The sequence below is a fragment of the Ailuropoda melanoleuca genome, chromosome 15 (assembly GCF_002007445.2).
Source record: "Ailuropoda melanoleuca isolate Jingjing chromosome 15, ASM200744v2, whole genome shotgun sequence".
Classification (NCBI taxonomy): Eukaryota; Metazoa; Chordata; class Mammalia; order Carnivora; family Ursidae; genus Ailuropoda; species Ailuropoda melanoleuca.
The window spans coordinates 84,198,756-84,213,614 of NC_048232.1; the positions used below are offsets into that span (position 1 = coordinate 84,198,756).

At 42.2% G+C, this 14,859-nt stretch overlaps 1 protein-coding gene across 1 annotated transcript in view; it reads left to right on the forward strand.

Annotated features, from left to right (window-relative positions):
* Positions 1 to 490: 490 nt before the first annotated feature.
* The window catches only part of MEI1 (meiotic double-stranded break formation protein 1), a 72,587-nt gene continuing 58,218 nt past the window's right edge, over positions 491 to 14,859 (forward strand). The window contains exons 1-7 of the mRNA XM_002929276.3: positions 491 to 661; positions 3,243 to 3,366; positions 4,173 to 4,223; positions 6,058 to 6,131; positions 7,432 to 7,537; positions 8,061 to 8,264; positions 10,099 to 10,229. Coding sequence (XP_002929322.1) covers positions 491 to 661; positions 3,243 to 3,366; positions 4,173 to 4,223; positions 6,058 to 6,131; positions 7,432 to 7,537; positions 8,061 to 8,264; positions 10,099 to 10,229 — 861 coding nt within the window. The remainder of the gene's footprint in view (positions 662 to 3,242; positions 3,367 to 4,172; positions 4,224 to 6,057; positions 6,132 to 7,431; positions 7,538 to 8,060; positions 8,265 to 10,098; positions 10,230 to 14,859) is intronic.

The window sequence follows — 14,859 nt, forward strand, 5'->3', positions numbered from 1 at the left end:
CTTCAGCGGTATTCCTTGCGCGCTCACAGTTTCAAGTGCCGTACAGCCGTCTGTGAGAGGCTATCTTAAGGGAAACGTCTTGGACTCTTCGAGAGAGTGAGGGGTCACGTAAATTTAAAATAATACTGACAGCTTTCGGATCCCTGAGATCGTTTAATTTTTTAATAGTAGAAAGAGATTACTTCCTTTCCTTCCTTTCTCAAGGCTAGTGATAGCTTCTTTATAAATACTTTTCAACCTATACTGTGGTGAAGGCAAACTCCTACGGACTCAAAGAGCAAAACGCTTTCTCCTTCGCGGTACACTCGCTAGTCGTCGCACGCATCACGCCGCTCTCGAGGGCCGCCGCTCGCACGGGACTTCGTACACTCGGTTTGCGCAGGCGCACCCCCCCTTTGGCGCGCGGCGGAGGCGTGCTCTTTCAAGTGCGCTTGCGCATACGCTGCGCGGGAAACGGTGCTGTGGTTGTGTGCTGCAAACGTGCGGAGACATGGCTGTGAGGGACGCGGTGGCAGGCCCTCCCGGGCCCGGGAGGGACGAGGAGACGGCGCTGTTCTTCAAGAGGGCCCATTACCGGCATGACCCGTGCTGGCAGATGCCCGTGCCCCCACGCCTCTGTCTGGCCTGCATGCTGGAGCTGCTGCCGGAGCCCCGCGTATCGGTGCGAACGGGCCCTGGCATTTCCCTCACCAAGCTGGGCCTTCCCTCGTCAGACCAACTCCCTCGAACCGGATGCACCTTCCCTAAACCGGGCCCATCTGCTTCGTTAAATCTACCCCCTAAACAGGCCTGCTCCGTCACCTGGCTGGAGCTACCTTTGCTGTACTATCTCAGCCCCAGTTTACCCCGCAGGCCGTCCTGCTCTGAGCAGAGTACCCCTTCCAGACTAGCCCCTGCGCCTGGCTCGGGGCCTCAACGGGGCCTATTCCTGTCCGCACTAAGCCCCCCGCTCCTCCAGGACTCGCTGGCACACATGCCCGCCTTCCCTTCCCTTCTCTGTAGCTGCCCTGCCATTTGTTGCCCTCGTCATTTCTCCAGGATTTAGCCTTGGCTCGGCCCACGGGCCGGGTGCACACGCAGTGGAGGCTCCTCATTCCCTTCAGATTTCTCAGGGTGTAAATGTGGAGGAGGGGGCTGCCTTGGTCTCTGTGACGGCAGGGGTGACAGGCAGAAGTCACAACCAGGCAGAGTGGGGTGAAGGGGAAGACCTTTCTGATAAGCAGAGCTGGCTGAAAAATAGGCTGCTTTTTCCCTCATTGCCTACCCACTTTTGTAGTGAGTTTTTTGTCCATGGAGGCATCCAAGAAAAGTTTGGGAGATCACTTTTCTCCAAATTCATGAGAGGGGAATTCATGCCTTGAAGGGAGGTGGGGGTGGGCTAGATCACTGGTTCTAAAGTTTTTTGTTTGTTTTGTTTTGTTTTTTAATTCTCAGGATGCCTTTACACTTTTAAAATGTGTTGAAGACCCCAGAGAGCTTCTGCTTGTGTGGGTTGTATCCACTGATATTTATTGTATTAGAAGTAACTACAAATTTAAAATACTAATTTAAAAATAATAGTAAGTCTATTACATATTAGCATAATTGGTTTTATTGTGGCAAAATACACATGACATAAAATCTACCATTTTAAGCATACAGTTCTGTGACATAAGTAATTTAAGTAAAAATAATATTTTCCAAAACAAAAAGTGAAAGGAATGGCTTTGTCTAACATTTTTGCAAGTCTTTTTAATGTCTTGCTTAATAGAAGATAGCTGGATTCTCATATATTTCTGCATTTAATCTGTTGTATATTACTTGTCATGTAATCTTTGAAAAATTTCACTGTGAATTTATTTGTGAGAGAATAAGACTGAAAAGAACAAATTGTATCTTAGTATTATATGAAAATAATTTCGATCTTTTGGATTTTCTGTAAGGGCACCCTCTGGGGTTCCCAGGCTACCATCTGAGAACTGCTGGCTAGCTGATAATATTTGAGATTTCATTGAGGCCAGAAGTTCTGAGGCTGCCATTCCTGGGTAGTAAGTCAGAGACAAAGAGATAAATAAGACAGATACATGAAAGAGAAAATGAGAAGGCTAAAAATTACTGGAATTTAGTAGATAGATATACTTGCTGTCAAGTGCTGATGAGATAAGGAGGGAAATTGGGAAAAAGCTTTTTAGAGGAGAAAGCATTTAAATTAGGCTTGAGAAGATGAGTGAGATTTGGACCAGAGGAAATGGGGAGCTTATCCCAGGAGGTAGGTGTTAGCAAGGATGAGTTTGGGGAGGTAATCAGAGTGTTTGAAAGGAAGTTGAGGGAAGTGAGATTGAAAAGCCAGGTTAAGATGAGTTCCTCCAAGATTTTGAATCCAAGCTAGAGTTTGGTCTTAATCCAACAGGTGAAAGAGAGTCATCGAGATTTTTTGAGTAACTCATTTGGATCATGGGCTCAATGTATTATGTAGGAGGAAGTGGTGAAGGAATACACGAAATTTGCAAAAGCTCAGGTTAGAGGCAACAAGAGAGCACCTTCACTTTTTATTGAATGGACTTTTTTTTAGCTTCACCTCTCACCAATTGAAAGGGTGATGTAGTTAATTGTACCCATGTTCCTGCCCTATCCTCTGTGAGCACCCCCCCCTTTTTTTTTTTTTACCTAACTTTTGCTACTGTCTTGAGCACTTTACACAGCTACTACCCAGTTCCCTGACAGGGAGGTGAATCGACTGTGAAGATTTATGTCCATGTTGAACAGAAGGATGCATTTCTTTACCAATCTCTTTGAGGCTCATGCAGGGTCTCCAGAATAGCTCTCCTGGACTGTTGAAGTGGAAAGGGTGCTGACCTTAGAAAAGACCTGGTTGGAGACAGATTTGAGTCCTTGGGAATATCTCTGGGCCTCTGTTTTCTCATCTGTAAAATGGTGACAATAATACTTTTTTTTTTCTTGCTTCACCAACTTGTTAGGCTTAAATGAGCTAGTAGACAAAAGAGTAATTTGTGAATACTAAAGTGCTCTGTAAATACAGGGTAGTAGGAACCTTAGCTCATGTATAATCCTCTGTATGAACACATGGATTCCTGTGTGTAAATGATGCCCTTTTCCATACTCCCTTCAGGGATTATGACCTTAACATAGTTTAGATGAGCCCTCCGGTATCATCTTGTAATTATATTTAGAAATTACAATTGTTTGGGTTCGGAATGGCTGAGACTTGGTTGCTATTGAATATTTTTTTCATCTGCCCCAAGTTGGTGCGCAAGAAGCATGTGCTGTCCTGCTTCCACGACGCTCTCTTGAGGCATGCCTCCCTGGTCATGCAGCTGGTGGCTCAGGATCAGAGAATCTGTATCCACTTCATAAGCATGCTTTTCGGTGAGATTAAAAGGGAAACTTGGCATGAATTTTGAATGTATAGTGTGTATATTTGTTTTTGAGTTTGGAGAAATGGTCTTGGAAAGACAATTTAGGTTTTTTCCATGTAACATTTTAACTTATTAGTAAATTGTTTTGTCATATGAAGAAATGATCCCTTTTCTAAGACATATGATGCATTGGATGGTAACTGGCTTTGCTACAGCTAAGAGGTTAGTCAAAGGGCGAATATGAATATGGGAAATGTGTGATCTTTCAAAGAGTCCTTTCTGGCCTTTGAACAGGATGAGAATGTCCAGACTAGACTCCATTGACCTGATGTGACCCTGATTGAGTTACTTTCCCTCTCCTGTGCCTGAGATGGATTAAAAGGCCCCTTCTTTTAATATAATTATACTGTCCTATGGAAAGAGCCCTTTCAGGGAGGAGGGGAGCTAATCATATTGGGTACTTTTCTCTGCTAGAGGCTTTTCAGGCTTTTAACTGCCAAGACAGTTCTTTAAGGGAGAGAGGATGGTCCCCAAGGCTGAGGGAAGTCATAGTTAACAACTGGCAGAACTGGAATTTTACCCCAGGTCTATTACAGACTCCAGAGCACTCAGTTTTTATGCTGTGCCACACTGACTGTTTTTATCCTTTTAAAGCCAGAGTGGGTCACTGAAAGTCTAGGTGTTTGGTGTTGAGGATAGCATTTATCTGGGACATTGCTTAAAGCTGCTATTAGTCTAGAATTTATAGCGTGCCTTTGTGGGTTTGTTTCTCTTTTAACTATTAACCATCCCCCTCTCTTCTCCCTCTGCTCCAAGGGCTGTTATGCAATGTGGAAGATGGGAGTGTAACAGACCTCTGTATTGAAGGTAAGGTGAAACTGTGTGTACCTAGCATGTGAAGCTGAAGATATTAGCATGAATTGTAGCTCTGGTTATTTGAGACCTTGATGAAATAAATGTTTCATTTTGGAGACAGATCAAGAAAACTCAGTTGTCAATCACTAAGTCTGTACTTCTTTCTCAGGCACCTACTCCATGCCAAGACTGTATCACACACTAGGGATACATAGATGGGTAAGACATGGTTCCTGCCCTCTGACAGTTTACAGTTTGGAGGAGAGATTGGCTGGCAAATAGTGAGAGCTGATGAACACTGTTAGAAAGGCATGTACAAACTCTGTTTTCATTCCATCCACATTGGTTGGTTGGAAGTTGTCAGCACATAGATGATGGTAAAAGCTGTGGAAATGTGTCAGCTTACCTATAAAGGGCTCAAGAAGTGGGGTGCCTGGCTGGCTCAGTCAGAAGAGCATATGACTCTTGATCTTTGGGTCATGAGTTCTAGCCCCATGTTGGGTGTAGAGATTACTAAAATAAACAAATAAACTTTAAAGGGCTCAAGGAGAAAGAAGACAGGAGCATTGGGATAGGAGGGTTCTTACAGAAAGAGCAAGAATTGTACCAGTTAGGCTCTAGCCAGGAAACAGAAACCACACAAGTTATTTAAACAGGAAAAAACTTTAATGTAAAGAATTATTAACTGGGTAACTGAAGGCAAAAAGAGAACACCAAGTTTTCACAGGGGTAGCAGTTTGAGAAAGTAGCTCCTACCCTTAGGGCTGAGGAAACAAAAGGAGGTTGAAATTACTAAAACGTAAGTTTTCTCTGAGGAAAGGATGCTGCTTATCTGCTCATGGGTCCGTGACCATCCAGCCACACAGTTAGCAGCTGTAACAGATCATGAGTTAATATGATCTGTATATCCCTCTGACCATCTCTCAGTCTAGATCATGTGGACAAACAAATATATCACTTGAAGTTCTGACCACTGGCAGGAATGGGGAGATTTCCCTTCACCATTCAGCCGCTCTTGAGTGGGGCTATAATCCTAAAACCATCCACTTCTAGTTGGTACCAGCATAACTTGCAAACCTTCATCAGACCCCAAGAATTTTACTGAGGTGGTAAGCACTAGATAGAGACTGCAAAGCCGGAGAGAGAAAAAGGACTTGCTCCTTCCTCACTCTTTCCTGTTTGCTGCCTGCCTTCTTTGTATTTCTATTATCCTAGAATGCTTCTTTACCTTGGAAGTGGCAGAGACTTTCTGCAGCAGCAGCTACATCTAATTTGTAGCTTTTTCCAGACTTGCAGAGCCAGCCTCTTCTTCACTGTGCCTCTAACATACCATCAGAAGCATCACAAATGATTGTATAGAAGGACAGGTTTGGGGTTGAGAGATAATATTATAGGCAATTATTGGCATGGGAACTCACCCATGATTCTGTTTTCTAGTATATGAAAGAGCAAATTGTGAGGAGGAAAAAAGTAGAGATAATATAAAATAGTAGTTTTCAACCTTAGCTTCACAACAGACTTACCTGGGTAACTTAAAAAATATCCAAATGCTTAGGCTCTTTCTCTAGAGATTCTGATTTAATTGGTCTAGAGTGGGAGTTGGGCATTAGTATTTTTTTAACTCCCTAGGTGATTCTAATGTGCAGCCTAATTGTGAACCACTAGTACAAAAGAATGAAGAAGCCAGAAATCCTTTGGTTTGGATATGTACACATGGTTTAACTGGGGAGATAGAAAAGACTATACTGGTAAGACAAGCAAATGACTTTGAGTAGAAGGGCTATGAAAGGTGAAGTGTGAACCCAGGGGTTGTCTTCTGGTTAGTAATGCTACTGTGTCTGCTCAGTCCTTATCCAGCTTACAACTCAGCTGAAGTCAGAGCAGATCATTCATTGCCTGCTGGATGAATGCCACAAAGAGGTCAGTAAATAACTGTGGGTTCTTCAGTACCCCTCAGAATCCTCAGATGACAGAGCTGGGCCCACCCCTATTTGGATAGATGAATGGGAAGATTGAAATACGGAGAGAAAGGGACCTTCATGAGGTCACTGAGTCAGTGGCAGAGCCAGAGCTAACTAAGGCTTGGGTCTTCTGATCCTGCTCTGCTACTGTTTGTAGCTTCCCTCCTTCCCCTTTCAATCTTCCAAATGCTACCTGTGTGGTAAAGTCCTATCTTTCTGATATAATCATCCCATGGCTATTCTCTATGTTCTTCTAAGTACAACATGGATTTCCTTGATAAATTTCTCAAGGAAGTATGTTTACTATGTCTTGGCTTGGTCTTTTTATTTGGTTTGAATTGTATACAGTATTTTATACTGAAGTCATTTGCCTTTATCAGCATCTAAGGCAGGCACTGAGTAGGTATATTTCACCTGCCTTCTTCAAGATAGTCAAAGATACCAATTCAATAAGTAGCTTTTGCGTTGTGTTTGGGATTTAGGAATAATATCAGAATCACTTTTTATTTTTTGCAAAAGGAAGACAGATGTTTATCTTAACACCAAGAGCACCATGTAATTATAAATTATACTAAATTATCATTTCATTATAATGTCTCTGCATATGATTAATATATCAGGTTGAATTTATAATTATATATATCATTATGGTGGTGCCACTTAACCCTTTTGAGCACTTTCTATATGCTAGGCACTGTATTGGGTAGTTTATGCGCAGTATCTCATTTAGTTCTAACAACACTGTGAAGTTGATACTATTATTATTTCCCACCAGAAGAATTAAGAATCTTAAGATGCTATAGCTAGTCACTAGAAAAGGGAAATATATGCTATCGACTCTCCCTATAAACCATCAGACATAGGGCCTGGCAAATAGCGTTCAATAATGGCTATGAGAATGATAATAATACTTTTTTTTTTTTTTTGCACTGACCCAGAATTCTGTCTTTATTATGTTCACAACTTTCACCCTCCAGTGTCTGGCTCTATAGAAGACAAAATATGCTGATTTTAATTCAGTTTAACAGTCATGTACTGAGCTAGGTACTGAGCGCTCTGAGAGGAATCCAACTCAGAGCCTTTCCCCAGGGTCTTCCCAATCCAACAGGGGAGAGAGACACTTAGTTAAAGAGGCTGATTACTGATTGTGTTGAGAGAGACATACAATATAGGCTTTGGTCTGGATAGAGCAAGATACATTTTGGTGGGAGATCTGTCCTGATCCTCATTATAGAGCAGAGTGTGTTTACTTTCTATAGCTGTGTAACATGCCTTCCATGAGAGGCAGCCTGGCCACCCTGACCTTTCTTGGCAAGTTGGTGGATGCCATCCCTCCCCTGGCAGACAAGCTTGTAATGGAGCACAGTGAGTGACCTCTGGGGAAGGGCTGCCACTGCCCTTTTACCTGCTTTGATCACACTTCCATCTGGGTGGTCTGTTCGCTATATACACCGGGGAAGTCTTTACTTTCCTTCTGTAGGTTTCAGTTTTCCCATCTGCAAAATGTGCTCTATGTTGGCCAAGTTGAAAAAAGTATTTCTTGACTTTGGTCTTGAGCTATTTCGATTCACTATGTTAACACAAACTAATTAAATACCTACTTTTGAACCTTCCTTTGGGTGAAAGGAGGAATTCATTCTGGAATATGGAAGTACTTTTTTCTATCAGTAAAATGCAAATAAATATCTCACAGAGTATTTACCCCAGGGTAAATCACTGAACTTCTCTAAGCCTTGGTTTTCCCTTTTGGTTAAGTGCCCAGAAATCATTTATTATGGGGGATTATAGGGGATTACCATTACTACCCAAATGGGCACAATAGTTTAGAGTTTCTTACAGCAGTTGACATTGTGAGGCTTCCCCGTCCCCTTGGTTGTTTTATGGACAGGTGACCTGATGGAGCATTTGTTGAGAGGTTTAGTGTACCCCAATGAGGGGGTGCAAGCTTCTGTCTGTTACCTCTATGGGAAGCTGTACTCCTCACCAGTGGCCGCTGAGACACTTTCAGGCCATTTCCGGGAGAAGCTGTGTCCTCTCTTCCTTTCCACCCTGGATGGTGCCCAGACAAAGGAGCTGCAGATCAACTGTTTGGGTAAGATGTAGGACTGGAGAGAAAAGAGAGAAAGCTTTTGAGGTTTTGCTTGAGGACTTGAGATGTTGGCTCTCTAGTGGTGGGGAAGTTTGCTGCTTTGCAAAGGGTAGAGGTCATGGGTTTGGGAGATAAGATGCACAGACTGTGACAGATGCCTAGAGTTGGTGCGGCATCTTAAGAATGTTGCCTTTGGGCTCGTGGGTGGCTCAGGTGATTAACCATCTGCCTTCTTCTTGGGTCGTGATCTCAGGGTCCTGGAATTGGCCCCACGTTGGCTCCCTGCTCAGCGGGGAGTCTGCTTCTTTGGCTCCCTCTACCCCACCCCCCACTCATTCTCTCTCACTCACTCTCTCTCAAATGCATAAATAAAATCTTTTTCAAAAAAGAATGTTGCCTTTGGAAGGAGAGGAAAAAAAAAAGTGGCACAACAATTTTCTGCCTCTGGTTTTTATTGCCTGTCCTAGTGTATCCTGTTTTTGCTGCCAAGTTAATCTTCACACTGCACAGCTTGTGTTCTCTCGGTTTCCTATTTGAAAAATCATCTATGGTCCCTCTGGCCTCCAGGGCGATGTGCAGGTGTTTCTATTTGTTATTTGAGGCTCCTTAGGAACCCCAGTGTACCCTTCCAGCCTCATCTGCTCCTTCCTTACATAGGTACACAAGATCTATCAAGTGCTTCTGAATAGGGAGCTTTCTCATTTTGGACGGAGCGCATGGGCACTGTGATTGGTGACTGGATGAGGGACTGTTCCAAAGCAGGGGCTACAGAGAAAAGCATAGTCTGAGTGACAACAGTTTCTTTTCACAGTTTAGGCCAAGAGCTCTGTTATGAACAGTCCAGTCACACATAGTGAATGTTCATTTTGGGCCAGGCCCTGTGCCAGGCTCTGGGGTCATAAAGATGATCAAACCCAAGCTCTACTCTGAAAGAACTTATAACCTGTATGGAAAACAGATGTGGACAATTAGAGCCTGGTGTGATAAGTGTTGTCATGGGGGTTGCACAGAAAAGTGTGGGATTCTGGTCAACATTGTATTAGAGGTCTTTGCCAGAAAAATGAGGCCAGAAAAAGAAATAAAAGGCATCAAAATTATGAAGGAAGAAGTAAAACTGGCTCTGCAGATGCCATCATTTTATATTTAGAAAACCCTAAAAACTTCACCAAAAAACTGTTAAAATTAATAAATGAATTTAGGTAAGTTATAGGATATAAAATCGGTTGTTTTTCTATATATTAACAGTGAATTATCTGAAAAAGAAATTAAAACAATCCCATTTATAAGAGCATTAAAAATAACAAAATACTGGGGTATCTGGGTGGCTCAGTAGGTTAAGCGTCTGACTTTGGCTAAGGTCATGATCTTGGGGCCCTAGGATTGAGCCCCACTACAGGCTCTGCACTCAGTGGGGAGTCTGCTTTTCCCTCTCCCTCTGCCCGCTTCCTTTTTTTTTTTTTTTTAAGATTTTATTTATTCATTTGACATAGAGAGAGACAGCCAGCGAGAGAGAGAGCACAAGCAGGGGGAGTGGGAGAGGAAGAAGCAGGCTCCCAGCGGAGGAGCCCGATGCGGGGCTGGATCCCAGAATGCCAGGATCACACCTTGAGCTGAAGGCAGACGTTTAATACTGATCCGCCCAGGCGCCCCACTCTGCCCGCTTCCAACCTGCTCATGCTCTCAAATAAATAAAACCTTAAAAAAAACCAACCCCACAAAATACTTAGGACTGTCTAAGGAGACATGAAGAAGTTTCCAGAGGATGTCCAAGGGGCTACCTTGGGTGTACTCTGGTGCCTATACTCTTGCCTCACCTCCCAACCTTTTTGTTTTCTAGGTTTACTGAGGCAGGTGCTGAAGTATGACCTCTTTGTGTCCGTGATCATGAACAAGTCTGCACTGGCAGAAAGTACTGAGGATGTTGAGGGGCCACCAGGAAAGACCTCATTGCCTTTGGTGCTCAAAAAGGTGATTGTCTTGTGATTCCTGGTCTCTAGGTTCAATAACAAGGGAACCCAAATGACTTCTGGCCCTTGTATCACTCCTGTCTAAGATTTCCAAGGTGTTTTCTTACTCATCCAGACAATATGCTGTTAGAGTACTGAAAGTACAGTTGATCCTTAAACAACTCAGGGGTTGGGGCACTGACCTCTAACCCGTGCAGTTGAAAATCCACTTATAACTTTCAACTCCCCCAAAACTTAACTACTAATACCCTGCTTTTGACCAGAACCGTTACTGATAACAAACATTTCATTAACACACAGTGTGTATGTTATATGTATTATATACTTTATTCTTACAATAAAGTCAGGTAGAGGAAAGAAAACGTTATTAAGAAATTCATAAGGAGGAGAAAATATTTGTAGTACTGTACTGTATTTATTGAAAAAAATCCACGTGTAAGTGGGCCTGTGCAGTTCAAACCAATATTGCTCAGGGGTCAACTGTAGGTTTTATATCAGTTGTGAATCCTTATATACACATCTTCTCCTTAACATCTAGGCTGGCTGATAATGCAGAATACAGGCAGCAACAGAAACAAAGCTATCTCAGTTGTTTTAGGTATAAAACTCAAGCTTCTTAGCTTGGTATCTAGAGCCCTCTTTCTCTGGGTCCTGCTTATCCCTTCAGCCTTATTAATCTGTCTCTTCCACCCCACAACCTAGTGCTCCAGCCATATGTAACTTCTCCCTGGCCTTGCATGTGCTAGGACACCCTGTCTCTGTGCCTGTGTAGATGCTCTTCCCCTTTTGCATTTAAAGCCTTTCCCCTCTCCTTTGTCTACTGATCCTTCAAGGCCTATAGGGGTCCCTTGTCCTCTTGGTTCCTTTACATAGAATGTGCCTTATGTCACAGTGCTTACTTCACCACATTGTGTACTGGGAGTTTCTTTGGGGCAGGACCTGAATTTGGCTGTATTTCTCTGCAGTGCTCAGCACAGGGCTTGGCAGAGCTACTTATCCTCATCTGATAGTGGGGATATCATTGATTGACCAGATTGTGGGACTCCTTCTGCAGGAAGGAGGAGGAGCCCTGATCAGAAGTGGCAAAGGGCAGTTGGGGATGAATAAAGTAGGTATTAAAAAGCCAGTGTAAACTGCTCCTCCTTGTTTCCCTGGGATGCCTCTAGAAAGGTCCATTCAGGGCCTGTGAAGTGTGAAGAGCAAGTCCTGTGTCTCTGAACCAGAAAATCTCATATTGGGTTCTTTTCTGTCCTCATTTCATTGCTGCCATCCTGGAGTCCATGGTAGCATCTAGTTAGAACATTTGATCTCAGTCTCAGGAGGGCACAAGGTCTTGTGTCCTTACAGTGCACCGAGGCAGCATAGTGGTGGCAGGCACAGAGATTAGAGAGCACTTCCCTAGGGGGACAGGACTTTGTAGAGACAGGAATCTTGGTTTAGGGGTCCTATCATCCATTCATATATGGAGACTGTTCTTTTGACAATTTTGGGTGATCAGAGTATTGTTTTACTACAGCAACCAGCAAGGTTGGGGCTACGGTGAGATGAGTGAGGCACTTGTCTTAGGTGTAAAATTAAAGGGGATGCTAAAAAACTCAGCAATCAAGATAGATAACATTTTAATGCAATCTTTTTTTAAATCAAATATATTTTTTAAAACAATAAATGCAAAAATTCATAATGAACAAAATACCAAAATTTTAAATAAAGAGAAGACTGACATATGTCCTTTTACCTCTGTTCTGGCATTTTTGTCAGAGTCTAATGCTATTCCTTCCTGCTTTTGCCTGATAATCAACTTGTTCTTCCAAAATTCACGTCCCTGGGAATATATTGTCAATGTTTGTGTCCCTGTTGTTGCAATGTTGATTCATTCCTTTAGTCAGATACATACTGAGCACTAATGCGATATGTCAGTCACTGTGTTAGGCACTGGGAATATCATGGTATGTAAATGGATGAGTTCCTTGCCCTTGCATGGTCTAGTGGGGAAGGCAGGTAATGAACAAGTAAATGAACAAGCAAAGTAATTCTTGTTTTGCTACAAAGGAAATAAAGAGGAGATGAGGTAGCGAGGAAGGCCAGCTATAGGCTGGGTGGTCAGGCAGGGCCTCTCTGAAGGGTCGATGCTTGAGCTGACACTTGAAGAATTAAAGTAAGCCAATGATCAATTATACCTCAGTGAAGCTGAAAATAAATAATTAATTAAATAAGTAAGCAACCTAGTGATATGAAGAATGGGTAGAAAAAACATTTCATTGGAAGGATAATTAGAAACTTTTATCAACAGCTATATGCCAAAAAACTAAGCAATCTGGAAGAGATGGAGGCCTTCCTGGAAACCTATAAACTACCAAGACTGAAACAGGAAGAAATAGATTTCTTAAATAGGCCAATTAACTATGAAGAAATTGAGTCAGTGATAAACAACCTTCCAAATAATAAAACTCCAGGCCCAGACGGTTTTCCTGGGGAATTCTACCAAACATTCAAAGAAGAAATAATACCTATTCTCCTAAAGCTATTTCAAAAAATAGAAACAGAAGGAAAGCTACCAAACTCATTCTATGAGGCTAATATTACCTTGATCCCCAAACCAGGCAAAGACCCCCTCAAAAAGGAGAATTACAGACCGATTTCTCTAATGAATATGGATGCCAAAATCCTCAACAAGATCCTTGCTAATAGAATCCAACAGTACATTAAAAGGATTATCCATCATGACCAAGTGGGATTCATACCTGGGATGCAAGCATGGTTCAACACTCGCAAATCAATCAATGTGATACATCATATCAACAAGAAAAGACTCAAGAACCATATGATCCTCTCAATTGATGCAGAAAAAGCATTTGACAAAATACAGCATCCTTTCCTGATTAAAACCCTTCAGAGTGTAGGAATAGAGGGTACATTTCTCAATCTCATAAAAGCCATCTATGAAAAGCCTACTGCAAGCATTATTCTCAATGGGGAAAAGCTGGAAGCCTTTCCCTTAAGATCAGGAACACGACAAGGATGCCCACTCTCGCCACTATTATTCAACATAGTACTAGAAGTCCTTGCAACAGCAATCAGAAGACAAAAAGGGATCAAAGGTATCCAAATCGGCAAAGAAGAAGTCAAACTGTCTCTCTTTGCAGATGACATGATACTCTATATGGAAAACCCAAAGGAATCCACTCCCAAACTATTAGAAGTTATAGAACAATTCAGTAAGGTGGCAGGATACAAAATCAATGCCCAGAAATCAGTTGCATTTCTATACACGAATAACGAGACTGAAGAAAGAGAAATTAGGGAATCCATCCCATTTACAATAACACCAAAAACCATGCGTTACCTTGGAATTAACTTAACCAGAGACGTAAAGGACCTATATGCTAGAAACTATAGATCACTTTTGAAAGATATTGAGGAAGACATAAAAAGATGGAAAAATATTCCATGCTCATGGATTGGAAGAATTAACATAGTTAAAATGTCCATACTACCCAGAGCAATCTACACTTTCAATGCTATCCCGATCAAAATACCGAGGACATTTTTCAAAGAACTGGAACAAATAGTCCTTAAATTTGTATGGAACCAGAAAAGGCCCCGAATCTCCAAGGAACTGTTGAAAAGGAAAAACAAAGCTGGGGGCATCACAATGCCGGATTTCGAGCTGTACTACAAAGCTGTGATCACAAAGACAGCATGGTACTGGCACAAAAACAGACACATCGACCAATGGAACAGAATAGAGAACCCAGAAATGGACCCTCGGCTCTTTGGGCAACTAATCTTTGATAAAGCAGGAAAAAACATCCGGTGGAAAAAAGACAGTCTCTTCAATAAATGGTGCTGGGAAAATTGGACAGCTACATGCAAAAGAATGAAACTTGACCACTCTCTCACACCATACACAAAAATAAACTCCAAATGGATGAAAGACCTCAATGTGAGACAGGAATCCATCAAAATTCTAGAGGAGAACATAGGCAACAACTTCTATGACATCGGCCAGAGCAACCTTTTTCACGACACATCTCCAAAGGCAAGAGAAATAAAAGATAAAATGAACTTATGGGACTTTATCAGGATAAAGAGCTTCTGCACAGCCAAGGAAACAGTCAAAAAAACTAAGAGACAGCCCACGGAATGGGAGAATATATTTGCAAAGGACACCACAGATAAAGGACTGGTATCCAAGATCTACAAAGAACTTCTCAAACTCAATACACGAGAAACAAATAAACAAATCATAAAATGGGCAGAAGATATGAACAGACACTTTTCCAATGAAGACATACAAATGGCTAACAGACACATGAAAAAATGTTCAAAATCATTAGCCATCAGGGAAATTCAAATCAAAACCACACTGAGATACCACCTTACGCCAGTTAGAATGGCAAAGATAGACAAGGCAAGAAACAACAATTGTTGGAGAGGATGTGGAGAAAGGGGATCCCTCCTACATTGTTGGTGGGAATGCAAGTTGGTACAGCCACTCTGGAAAACAGTGTGGAGGTCCCTTAAAAAGTTAAAAATTGAACTACCCTATGACCCAGCCATTGCACTACTGGGTGTTTACCCCAAAGATACAGACGTAGTAAAGAGAAGGGCCATATGCACCCCAATGTTCA